The sequence below is a fragment of the Nipponia nippon genome, unplaced genomic scaffold (assembly GCF_047370975.1).
Source record: "Nipponia nippon isolate SJK-2023a ecotype South Korea unplaced genomic scaffold, ASM4737097v1 scaffold_3, whole genome shotgun sequence".
NCBI classification, from domain to species: Eukaryota; Metazoa; Chordata; class Aves; order Pelecaniformes; family Threskiornithidae; genus Nipponia; species Nipponia nippon.
This window is the reverse complement of record NW_028262347.1, coordinates 53,433,067-53,446,808: the sequence shown is the minus strand read 5'-3', so window position 1 is coordinate 53,446,808 and position 13,742 is coordinate 53,433,067. Positions and strand designations below refer to the sequence as shown.

Genomic DNA, 13,742 nt, shown 5'->3' with positions numbered 1-13,742 from the left:
CTGATACCTGCCAGCTGCAGAGCTGACAAAACCTGTAAGGGTAAGGATAGCAATGATTTGATGCTGACCTTTATTGTTCAATATAGGTTTAATGAGTGGGTGGTCTTTGTTTAATTATATTTGCCATTTGTTGAGACTGCTGTTCATTAAGACTGGTCAAGGTACTTCAGATACAAAAACTGGTGTTAATTGTGAGATACACAATCGTTATACAAATCATTCAGTCTCTTTTTGGAAAGGAATCTGTTCACCATGGAGACCTAAATTGTCATTTGCTAGTTAGCAATTACTTAGATGATTGAGTTTGCTAAAGGAAAGTGGGACGATCCCAAAATGAGAAGGAAGAAACTTGATTTTTAATTTTATGCCATCCACAGGAAATTCCACAAAAGCTCTATACCAGCCTCCTGAACTGTTTGGGCCTCTGAAAGAACAAGAAGAGAAGGCAACACTCCTTCCACAGCAAAAAAATAATCTCAGGGCTTGTTAAAAAATTCAGGACTGCTAAAAAATTGCAGCACATGTTGAGACAATATTGGGTGTTTAAACCACTGTAGATTCATTTAGGTTACAGATATGTTTAGAAAGATCTTAACAATCATTAATTCTACTCTACTTCTGGAGGAAACAAAAAAATCTGAGTCTTAATGTATAAAGTTAAATACAGGGGAAAAACCCAACCAGCCTGTATCTCCTTCTTTTTTCTTCTGTGTCAGGCACATGTTGTACAATTTAGCTGAATTGAGTCCATGCTCAGAGCAATGGAAAGGAAGAGGGAGAACAGGCAGGGTCGAGAGAGAGACTGAGAGAACATGGTCTTGTTTTATGTAAAACAAGTTTACAGCTAAAACTCTGGGAAGTGCTCGGATACTACAGTTATGAAGACCAGACTGATTTTTAGAGATAATTAGGTTGTAACTATGTAGGTTTTCCCACTTGAGCTTAAAGGTGTTTTTTTTTTTTCCTTTTTTTTTTTTTTTTTTTAGGTAGACCTGTTTGAAGGGCTTGGTGGGTATCTGTATTTCATCCTTAGATATCAGCTAACTTGGGCTGACTCAGTGAGACACCATTCTCTATCCAGATCAGATCAAAAACAGTTGTCAATTTTTTTTTTTTTCCACAAAATTGTTAATGAGTCTAGAATTAAACATTGCAAGAAATAGTCTGCTCCAAAGCATTAGTGATCTAAAATAATTCCTAAAAATAATTGTTTAAAACTGTGGAGGTGTTCCCTAAAGATGATTTCAAAATGAATCAGTTTTTTTGTTGAAATGTCCTTTTACTCAGAAATATAATCTTAAAAACTTGAAACAAGTGGTGAGGTTGATATAGAAACTAGATGCCTTGAAATTAGTGGGACAAATTATTTTTATGACCTGATCCAGAAAACGTGGTCTGAGCTGCGTTCCCCAGCCCTCTGCGTGCACGAGGCTTCCTACAAAAGCTGAAGGGGTTCTGCTTTCAGACACATACGGTGCACTGCTCTGTTCTGTGTGATATTTGAAAACCACGCTGATTTTTTGGAATTATGCTTTGCAAAGTACATGAGAGTCTAGAACAAATCATTTCTTATCACAAAAGAAAACTAATCTTATCTTGCCAACCGGAATGTACATATGCTTTTATGCAGATATTTGTAGAAGTCTGAGATAGGCTGGTCTCCTGCCACTGAAAGGCATGAGCCAGCCCACTGAAATTGCTGGAGTTGAAGTAGTATAAAGTAGTGAAAGTGAAATCAGAAACAAGCTCACTGGAATACATCAATATTTAATGTTTGTGTGGCCTTAACTATTTTGAAACGTTTATCTGTTTTTCCTTTTGGAAACATACTTTTTACATCTTCAAAGAAAGACTACTTAAGCACACACAAATGTGATGTTACTTATAGCTGTAGATCTTCTAGATTATGTTTTGCAAATTTTACAGAAATCTGGAAAGCTTACCAATATCGAAGTGAAACCTTCACATCCATATGGTCATCATTTTAACAGATATTTTTCCACAATACCACTTGCAACTGAAACCCATTGGAGAGTTTTGCTTTTGTTCCTTTAAATTTTACACAGAATATTTTACATAAGACTTGAAAAAATACTTGACATAGGTTTAACTGCTTGTAGAATGAGAGGCAATTTTCTTTGTAGGAATTAAAGAAAGTATTTTCAATTTGTAGAATTATATTGAGGTTACGTGCATATCAAAGAATAACACGTTTTTTTCAGAATATTACAGAAATTACAATGAGATCACGTTTCAATGTAAAAGTTATTGTTCCATTAATATAAAGCTAATTAAAGGGAAAAGAATTCTAAGCAGGTTTAAAATATGAACCTCCGTCTCTCCATAGGATATTCATGAAGGAACTTAAAAATATAAGAACAAAATTCAGGATTAAGTAATTTGGAAATTGTAACATAACCATTAATGAAATCCTGATTTAACTCTAAACAAATTATTTGTAGATCTTTAAAGATCATTTGGTTTAAACAACCTTCTAGCATCCTAAAGTTTCAAGGAAGAATACAAGATCAGATGACAAACATGTCCAAGCAAGAACACGACAATATCCTACCTTAGGCTGTCTTCGGTCTGACCATTTCTTGAAGACAAATACTCTCCTTAAGGTACTCAGTCCTCCTTTCCCTCTCTTTTTCTTTTTTCCCCTAAAGACTACGTATAAATAAAACTTCTTAATTCTGCTTTGTCTGTATCCTGTTGACTTCTTTACTGTGAGAACTTTCTTTAAGACTAGCAAAGGAGTGACACAGGCCAGAGGTTATATAGTTTACTGATTAACTTCATTACAGCGAAACTTGTTTGTAAATGTCTGAAACAATAGCAATGTCCATTCCCAGTGTGGCTTTACCTGGATAAAATTTGGTTACCATTCAAGGGGATGCCTCCAAGTAGCCTAGCCATTGTAATTTTGCACCTATTGCAGTTTATTTACAACAAAAAGTGTATCAATAAATATATAGTAATGTCAGGTGATTCTGTGCATTAAATTAACCAGTTCAATATCACAAGAAGCAGGTTTTAGCTGACTGGATTAACAGATGTTTTTTAAGCTTAGAAGTGTTATATTCTCAAAAAAAGGCCAAAGTGCTCAGGCCACAGCAGACACATCTGTATGACAAGAAAAAAGAGTACCAGAGAGATGTCCTTGCCCCAAGGCCAAAGGTCAAGGATTGATTCTCATCTGTGTAGCTTAGGAATAACTCTAACTCTCTCTAGAGTGGGCAGGATGCATCTACACTATGTAGCCTTTGATGCTGACCTTACTCTTCTGGGCCCATGTAGCTTCCCTGTGGCTCTCAGATAGTATTGTTTAATGCATGTCATTTCAGTTCAAAGCACCTGTAACGTTGTGAGGGCTGTGTTGGATGCCACCACAGCAATACTGGGGCAGCATGAAGTCAGAAGATTGTGTAGCATACCTTGGTTTGATGGCAGCTAAGGTATGAAGGTACAGACCCCACTGATACAGTGTTAGAGGACAGTGTAGGGTAAAAGGAGCCAAACCTACTGCAGTCTTGCCTATGCTGCCTTTTTGGGAACAGTCCCTGGAGCAAGCCCATGTCTTAAAGACACCTACTAAAGCAATCCAAAACAGAGCCCCTGAGCAAGATAAGAGTTGAGTAGTGTCAAGATGGACAGTCAAGGGTGCTGTGCCTCTTTCAGTCTTTAGCCTCTTAAGTGCTGTGGCTGAGCCCACTAAGACCCAACATCAGATTTGTGACCAGAAGTATGTCTGAGGATCACACCTGAAGTAAATAGGCAGATAATCAAGCCCCAGACTGCAAGATTCCCCTTATTTCACGGAACAGTCTCCTTTCCAGGCTAAGATCCACAAATGACTGACACATTCACAAAAGAAAGCATTGCACAAATGCATTTTGTTTTTGCCTTGCTCGGTGGTGCAACCTTCACCCTCAGAGCCCCGTTCATCTCCATTCCTTCTCATTACATTTTTTCCCTCAGATTGTTTAGTTTGGCTCTCTTCATAATTATTATACATACACAATTTTCTGTTCTAATTTGTGTTGGTTTGTTTCCTTTTGATTTGGGGGTCTGTTACAGGCCTAATTATCTTCTCTGCAGGAATGAAGCCAGATGCTGCATCACCTGCCAGGTGGTGCTAAAGACAAGTAGTTACTTAACATATCTTATGATCTTGAAGCTGTTTAATCAGTTTGGACACTTGATCTTACTACTTTTTTTTTTTTTTTAAAAAAAAAAAGCATAACCAGAACAAAACCAAATTTATCTAAAAGGAGTAAGCTCATCTTAGACACTGTTCTATGCCTACAACAATTTTCAATAGCATTTTGTTGTTCCTGCATTGTCAAATAATTAAGACAACTTTAAATGTATTGCTTTCTTTCCCCCTTTGTCTAGGTTTCCTTTTTTGTTTATTCTTCCTTGTCCATTTCAATATAGCTTTTAAGGGTGCTCATTCACCCCAAAAAACTTTTCTCAGCTAGGAACATGTACAATGAGGGTGGCATTTCTTGTCTTGTTATATTTTGATGTCACATTACAAGAAAACATTGTCAAGCCATCAAAAAATACTTAAAATAGGTCTTTATTCAAATTAAACATGTAATAGTACTGACTTATCTTTCCAGATTCTTAGAAATAATTCCACCTCTGATAACTGAAGTTTCACACTTAAAATCCTGCATATTAATAACTCCTATATAAGGTGCTTTCACAGAAAATAAAATGGGGCTATTACTTTAAAGGCCTTCTACTTATCATATAAATGACAGTTTGAGTCAAATGCTGTATATATTTCAGATGCCATACAAATACATAAGCTTACCCTCCACATTTAAAATATGAAGGAGACATTTTTGGTGTTTGAAAATTAGTTCAGTCCCTTGTAAAAAAGGGCAAGTGATAACCATTGGAAGAAATAAGGGAATGGAGATATGGGTATTTAACACATGTATTGGCCCTAAAATGAAAAACTTTCAAGGGCAATTGAAAGATGTTATCAAATACCTTTTTGCAACAGTCTTGCTGTTCCAGCCGAATTGCCTTATTGCCTTAGAGCAAGGCTTGTCAGCTTCAGCACATGCTCTGCTAATGCACCTCAGCATCTTCTAGGTCACAGCTTGTGTCCAGCCACTTTGGAGCAAAGCGGAGGAGCTCATATCAGTTTATGTCTGTCGTGGTGGAAGTGCCCACAGGACAAATTCATGGCTCTAAAATGAACTACAAAGCTCCCAAAGGTTTTAAAGGAGATCAAGATTTCAGTCCTAAATTACAGGGTTCAAAAATGAAGATTAGTAGGTGTGTCACTTTATTTTAGTTCAGGATATGAGGACCAGTCTTCACACAGCTGGCCCGATTCAATTCAATGGGGCTTATGAAATAAAAACAGGGTTTGACTGAGGAAGAGAAATATCTTAACAGGACAGGTCCCGTGGAGACCCATGCACTTCTGGGATTTCTTGTCATCAAGAGTCCCTTTCCCTCACTGGGAAAACCAGAGCTGCAAGGAAGAAAAAGCTGATCTTGCATGCAGATGCTAATGAGGATGCATTTTACTTATATGGTTTTGGCCACTTAAAAAAAAAAAAATGTTTTCTGTAAAGAAATCTAGGATGTTTCTAAATCACCTGAGTAGTGAGGTAGAAAAATAGAAGCAGTTTTCCAGGAAAACAGATTGGAAGGGTAGGACCCTGACTTCTTCTAGGTTAAAGATCCTTCCTTATTTGCATTTTGAGCCCCTTTTTGCAGGGACTCATAACTACAGAAGTGAAAAACTACAGTTAAAACACACTAACTCCAAAGACGAAGAGATAATTTACCTTAGACATATACTGTTAAAATAGCAACATACAATTTCCAACCACTGAAAGGTAAAAAACCTTGTTTTTCTTTAAGCTCTTATGAAACCTGCTGCAACTGGAAATCTTGAGCGTGAGTACGTAGAAGTGCCCTGGAATTACCATGGTGATGAGGCTCACAGCACAAGCAACTCATGATTGACAACATTTCTTTTGAGAGACCTGGACCTGGTGCTAATGTTTGGAGATGCACTTAGTTTTTTTTTTGAAGGTCTAAGAACACTCTTCCCGTAGACTGAGTGAAGCATAATGAAAAGATAATATATTTCCAAGGTTTCTTACAGAATGTGAGTATGCATCTTTGAAAAAGGAGACTGTTTTGTATAAAGTCTGATGCTTCTAAGCCAGCAGTTTCTCACTTGTATTACATCAGAGCTGTAATGTGTGAGAAGTCCTGGGAGAAATGTATATTCTAAGGGTCATTTAAAAGAACAGCTTTCTTCCTATTTCCTTGGTTCACAAGTCTCTGCCTGCCAAAATTGAATGTCAAAAAAATGCAAATAGTTTACAAATATAAAATTGAGAGGTAAAACCATTTCCTACAAACATCTTGAAGAGATGGAGTCCTATTTTCACAATGTTCTCTGTGGACTCAGTTGCATATTATTTCTGATGCTTTTTTCCCAGCTATAAAAGCAAAAGATGCCAAATTTGTAAAGAATTCACTTCTGAGACTTGAGTGACATCCCACAAAACAGGACCAAGTGGCTGTACAAAACAGACGTCAGCTTAAGTGAAACACAGCAGGATTGCCAAATCTCCTTCCCAATGGGACCCCTGATTCAACCCCTTAATACATTGTTTCTTTCTGTTACAGAAATGTCAGTTTGAATTAATTCTCCATTGTGCTAAGCTCTGAATACCTGTAACAGGAGACACAATCCCTCTTCCGATGACCTCACAATTTCTGAATAAGATTTCAGTGTGGAGGGAAAGTATTTTACATTAACATGCTTCCTTGTATTTTGAAGCTACCTGATCATTACTCTCTAAAAATAATGAAATAATTAGTGAAAAAGTAGACATCAGGGGGAAAATCTTCTTGACAAAAATCTGAAGTAGTTCAGTTATGCAGTACATTTAAAGGGATGACTGGATATAAAATTTGGCACCCTAGATTTGAACATCATCCTCCTCTTTGTATATCATGGCCTGACATTGGAATTAACAGGTAGCAAGGACATGTTTTAGCTATTTACATGTACTTTTTAAACAACTGCATAAACATTTCTCCCACCAAAACCCAACACATTTAGGGGAAAAACAAACAAACGATAACACACAGTAATGCAATGGGTTTTGCTTATTATTAGTGACAGTGCTTTAATTTAGCTGTATGGAGCCCAGACACTGGAAGTGGTCTGATTTGGAGAGATGCTCCTGACTTCTAAGAGCTCTGCAGCAGGAGTGGTTCCGCATGTTAGAGTCTCCCCATGCCCAAGCCACTGTTCTTCTTTCAGATAGATGAAACCGAAATGTTTTCAATTTTTCCAGCATCCAAAAAGACAGAATTCTATTCTTATTTGGACTGGAAACTTCTAAAGTGTTGCAGCTTTCTGTTGGGGGTCTGTGTTGTGTGTGAGGCCCTGAATGTATCATGTTACTCAACGAAGGTCCCCCTCTGCTGCCAAAAGAAAGGCTAAAAAAATGTATTATTCTTTTTCTTTTTCCTTAGCAGTCCATATAAGAGAAGACAGCTTCCTCATGTTTATAAAATATTGACCAAGAATTCTTCATTAATTAACAAACCCATGCTTAGCCTTGAAAAATTCAGTGGAACTGTAGCAAGGAGAATTTTCCAGCCTGCATTATAAATTTTCTTGTGCATTGTAGTTAATAGCATAAGTTTTTAATGGTCTCAATAAGACAATGGTTTTAATTTGGTGAAATTACTTTCATAAATTTGCATAATATGACAATGCAAACACATTGCAGTATAATTTTATTACAAATTAACTGGAAACACATCTGCTCAGCTTGACTTAAATGACTCACATGAAGATCACATCCAGCCTACATACAAAGGTCTGTCTGTGCTGAATGATTTCAGGTATTAGAATAGTGTTATAAAAACAACCTTAAAAGCTCTGCTGTGCAGGGTTACATTAACACCACAGACCCATTATTTGTTATTCCTTCCATAGGTACTGAAGATTCAAGAAGGCTGGCACATGTCAATCACATGTCCTTGACTTGAGATCTCTGTGCATTTTCTTCTAGGTTTCTCAGTAAAGGATAGCTTTCTGTTTTAACCTAATTTGGTGACTTACCAAACAAATGAGGACCTTCAGCAAGAGAAAATCCATCAGCAGTGGCTAGCTGGTGATGTCCTATTAAATTCATTTCAGACCCCATTTGTTCTTCAGTTCAGGAGGAATTTTTTAACCAAGAAATAGGTTGAAAGGAGACCCTGAAAGATGTAAAGCAAAAAGAATATTTAAAACGAGATAACTCATTTTTTGTGTACCTATTGTAAGGCACAATTCAGGAGGTTGTTTCAATATTTACTGTAACAAACATTGGCTCGATGTTACAATATCTAATTCAGCCTTTAAATAAAATGCTGCATCTGGTTTGTTTGTTTTTTTCCTTGCTGTGGTATATTTTATTTGCCATCTTTCTGCTGTTCATTTAAAACTAATGACAGTTTATGCTCAGCCTTCATAGACTGAAGCACTGGCCTGACCTGCTGAGGGCATGCTGTCCAGCCCCCACTTCCAGGGAATACCCATTGCCTGCATTATTTTTTCATCACCCTTTCATCATTTCCTTGTTTTGACTTACTGAAAAAGTGCAAGTTTATGGTTAGGACAGAAGAGTCCAAGCCAGGAAAGCTGAGTTTAATTTCCAGTGACTGGCTTTTTACCTTGCCTTCAGTAATTACTGTCTGAACAAGCAAAAATGATGGCAAAAACAGAAAGCAAAGCCTTGGTCTAAGCTCTCCCACCTGCTCCCTTTGTGGTCTCAAGCAGCCATACAACTCTCTCTTGGGACAGCTGGGAGATGCTTGTGCCTGCTCACTAGCATACTATCCTAGCGGGTCAGATAGAGCAGCTTTCATCTCCAGAGGTTGTCAGTGGCACTGTACCCAGGTCTTCTCCTTCCCGCTCCCCCCACTAGGCTATTTAATAAGAGGCAAGAGACCTGCCATTGCCTCCTACTCGAGCAGAGCCTATAGCTAGAGCAGCACCTCATCCAGGAGGAAGGCATGCAAGAGGCTCCCCTGCCCAGGGCTGGCTCATGTGGGTGGGATGGGGCACCTCAAGGGTGCCATTTGGGCAGGACCATCAGCAACAGGAGAACATACAGCTCCAACAAGGAGATGTCTCAAGGGTTTATGCAGACACCAAGAGGATTCTGCATAAAGTTGACAGAAATCTGTTTTGCTTTGTTTTATAATCTTAATTCCTTATTCGGTGTTATTCCTATGGGACTGTCCCTGGGACTACTTTTCCTCTCACCAAAGGTGTTTGAGAGTTATAGTCCAGTCTACTTCCCAGTGAGGGCTCAGCATGTTTCTTAAACAGAAGTGAAGTCATCTGACAACAACGTGAATGCAGCAGGAGCCCCCAGTGCTGAGCAGACTGGGAAGTAGCTTGTGAGAGCAGGAAGCACACTGTGTAATTATACTCAGATTTGTCCATAAGGATTCATTAAGTTCTTCCTTAACATAAACAAAGGCTCTCTAATTAGACAGATGCATTTTAAATGTCTGCCGATGGATAATTTAAACAGTTTACTCAGAAATGTCAAAAGCTACTTGTATCACAGACCAGATAGCCTTCTTGCTGCAAACAACATGTAAACACACAGTCCCAAGTTTAGCACAGAAACACAGTTTTGCAACAGCAAAAAACTCCATGTGTCTTGGGATGGGGGTTGGCAAACAGCCCAGCCACCCCAGTAGGCCCACGTCTACTTCCAGCTATTTTACTGCCTCACCACCACATTTGCCGGGGAAGGTATCTGCTGCCCAAGAGGTGGGGCTGTCCACATGGCTGCAAAAGGCTGTCAGGAATTGCAACACAGTTTTCTCATGAACTGCCCATGACAGACCCTTGGTAGGGGGTTCCTCTTACAGCCTGATACAAGGGTTCTGCCATGGGAGAAGACCGCAGCACAGTTAGGGCCCTTATAATGGTCAGTAAGAGAAACATCAAAATGAGGCATCTTCAGATGGCTCCTGAATGTTTCTCTGGATTTTCTTGCTGAAGACTAGAGGAGAGAGGCCATCTCCACCCTATCCTCATGTGCAAGCCCTTCAATAGCTTTCTTACAGCCCACAGGCATGCAACCCTTGCAGGATTAACTCTCCCTGCAGCCAGTCTTGAAGATTACGTTCCATCACTACTGGTATTTCTCATGTTTCCTTCTCAGATCCTATATGAGGAGCTAAAACTGCAAGTGCTAACATGTCAGCTTTGGGATTGTGAATTTCTGTATGTACATACAGAGCCTAGAACTTATCTTCTTAGGGAATTTTGGATGTTATATCATGATATTTTAAACACAATCCCAAGACAACATCCATTCCAAAGTATTTTGTCAGACTGTCAGTATACAGTCAGACTTGCAATGTGCAGCTTCAATAACTTCTAACGTATATATCCTGCATCTGTCTAGTCTGTGCTGCAAATAAGGAGAAAGCAAGCAAGCTATATTTTTAAACCCTAATATAGTGTTTGTGTTTTTACAATCTCTTTGAAATGTCTATAAACTTATTTCTTGTTCCTTTAAGGCTATTCCATTTTTTAACATGTCATTAGAAAACATCACTCTAACCTGAAGATAGACTTAGAATCTATTATTCTTTACATACACACAAAAAAAAACCTGGTGCCATTGATACTGTTTTGTTTATAGTAAGAAACTTGAGGATGTATTTGTCACAACCCCTCAGTATGCTAGGATGTTACAGATTTTGTAACTCTACCCCTCCTGCCACATTAATTTTGATCAGGATGGATTCAGTTCGAATCAAATGTTCATGATGATTATACAGTTCCCACCTTTTTTTTTTTTAATACTTCATTTTCTTTAATATATCCAGCTGATGTAGACCATTTACTGGATTTCATAGAAGAAATTAATCCTATCTTCTAGGGATTTCTGCAAGGCACAAGACATGATCACCATTAAAAAGTCTGGAAATATATTTTCCATTACATGTAGCATTGTTACTGTAAATTTGCCTGAACGCCAAACTCTTCATTAAATACTGATTGACATTTTTCTTTGATTTGCCCCTGAATCCAGCCTGCTGTGAGCCACCTAGCCTATCTTAGATTTATCCAATTAATTTCATCAGTATTTAAAAGCAGCAGCTACTGATTTCCAGCTTTCAGACCTACACCAGGTACACAATATAGAGCATTTAAGCACCACTTATTCCACACATTGTTCAGTTCTGGGAAATAGTATAGGTCACCATAAGTTGGTGTCGCAAGGCATCACACACCCAGGGGTGGACTCCACTTTCAAAGAGCTGGTTCCACAACACACACCCTGTCATTAGCCTCTTCTCAGCCTAATCCTCCTAGGCTGTTGCTGAGTTAAACAACTGTGGTCCCCTCTGGCTGCAACTCCCATGGAGCAACTCCAGAAGCATTGCTCTGGCCAGTGGGATGGTCCCACCCAGCAGACATACAGAGGCACCCAAATTGCTAGCAACATAGCCAGATGACAAAGGGTGCCATCTGCAGCACCTATGCACAGAACCTTTTGGCAGAAGCATTCTTTCCAAAGATAGAGGCTGGTGACATAAAGCTATGTCATCTCAGCTTCCAGAATCAGTTTATCTGCATGAACTGGGATCAGTAACCACTCTCTTAATTCAGATTTCTTTATCCACCAAAACCACATAATAATGGAATGCTTCTTGATATTCGCAGGCAGACTAAACATTCATAGGTATTTCTACCTCATGCTTCCTTCCTTACATAAAGTGCATCTTTTAGCTACTTCTATCAAGATGAATCTGGAATATCTTAGCCAAGTTGACTGATCTTGAGGTGTAACAACAGAATGCATCAGATCAGATAAAAGCTGAAATAAAGGCAATAGGTGCACAGGAAATCAATATTGTTCTCCAAAATAAGAGCCCCTCAAGAGAAGCTAAAAGGTATGGAAAAAGTTAAAAAGGTGGTTGCTTTTTTTTTTTTTTCAAAGAAGTATTTTAATTAACTTTTTAAAAAACTACTTACTGCACCAGCTTTTAGATTATTTTCATAGGTCAAAATTATACAGCAAAGAAAAACAGAGATCTGTATGTATAAAATAAAATCTATGCCCAATTGCTTGAGGTTATTTTCATCAATTGCATATTAAAAGCTCTGAATTACATACAATTTTGTTACATGCATGCTTTATCATACTTCAGAACAGTCAATCAATGTATGTTTATGTATTCTACGTTTAACTGAGAAAATTGAGATACATATTATATGTGACTTGTTCTTTCAAACATGTGCATGCATGTTTATTCAGCTTTCTTATGGTATATTAGTTCATGGGTGTATACAAATACATATGTCTATGCATATGCACATGTGTCTGGGTGTAGGTTTCAGATTTATTGTGGACTTTTAGCAGTGGACTACCTCTGACTCTACTATGGTCAAAAGTAAAGTTTCCCCTGGCTTCTGTGTAAGCAAAACCAAACCTCTTAAATAATTAAAGTTAAAATCCACTGGGCTCACTGCAGGACAAAAGCATCATAGCCTCATACTTTCAGGTAAAGTAAAAATATGTTTGATCATCAGGAAATCTCCATGATAGTCTAATTGCATTTTACCTTCAGAAGAAGAATGATTGAATCTATTGCAATTACTCAGTAAAGGAAAATATATCAAAGCACTGGCAAAATTTTTCTCAAATATTAGTGAGGTACATTTCCCTCCTCCCATCCTTTAATATTGTCCTATTCTTTACACATCCAGCTGCCAATTGCTCAAAGAGAAATTTCAGTAACATCATTAATCTATGGCCTGATCCAAACACTGTTAACATCAAGGGGAAGATTCCCATCTAGTCCACAGGCTTTTGATCTGGCCTCATAGCCTTTTTGTAGAATATTTAATGCAGTGCCTCACTTATTTGAGAGGCCTTTTTATTTGCTTGCTTGTTTGTTTTAAAGTGTATCAAAGAGACATGAAAACATTAGGAAGACAGAGGCAGGACTGGTGTTACTGTCTTTGTTTTAAATTTACTGGTTAGATTTTTTTTAATGAGACATTTAAAATCAGAGGAGCAAAGAGACACAGGACACAGAAAAAATACAAGATATTCTTACAGCTTATTCTGAAGGGAAAATATATACCTTTAAGTCAGTCACAAGTAGAACTGAAAACTCTGTCAAAAGTCTCAATGGCGTTTCTGTAGGTAGGCAAGTAAATTCAAAGATCGGGGCCAACTTCTGACTGTCCCTGGGGTGACCTGCTGAACACCATTTCTCTGTGCCTTCCTTTCTCCAGCATCTTTTTTCTGTCTCACCTGGTAAAACTGCAAGCCCTCCTTTCTTAACCTGTTTTTGGACTCCCATCTAGCCTAGTGGGATCCCAATCTAGTTTGGCATCTGTAGGTTTTCTGTAACACAAGCATTAGCAATAAAAATAACAAAAGCTAAATGTGTCCCACCACAATTATAGTTTTCTGAAGATAAATGGCTAACACTCAGAATAAACTGACATTTTCTTAAAAACTGGTAATGTATTCAAACAGTAATTGCTTGAAATGTGAAACCCCCTTTTGCTTGTGCTAGTTATGTGAAACAAGTGCTAAAGTCCTGGACTTCGGAAGATGCACCTGGAATCTGTACACAAAACCACCAAACAAAGAAATTACATAAAACAAATATAACTGTTCCATTCTGGATTGTCCTTGTTC

At 38.1% G+C, this 13,742-nt stretch overlaps 1 protein-coding gene across 3 annotated transcripts in view; it reads right to left on the bottom strand.

Moving 5' to 3' along the window:
• The window catches only part of NR1H4 (nuclear receptor subfamily 1 group H member 4), a 41,615-nt gene that overhangs the window by 27,370 nt on the left and 503 nt on the right, over window positions 1-13,742 (bottom strand). For 2 of the 3 annotated variants that reach the window (XM_009463950.2, XM_087766235.1), the window contains exon 2: window positions 8,129-8,268. In XM_009463950.2, coding sequence (XP_009462225.1) covers window positions 8,129-8,213 — 85 coding nt within the window. In that variant the 5' untranslated portion in view covers window positions 8,214-8,268. Of the gene's footprint in view, window positions 1-2,572; window positions 2,705-8,128; window positions 8,269-13,742 lie in introns of those variants that run through there. The other variant, XM_087766234.1, reaches the window with a different exon arrangement.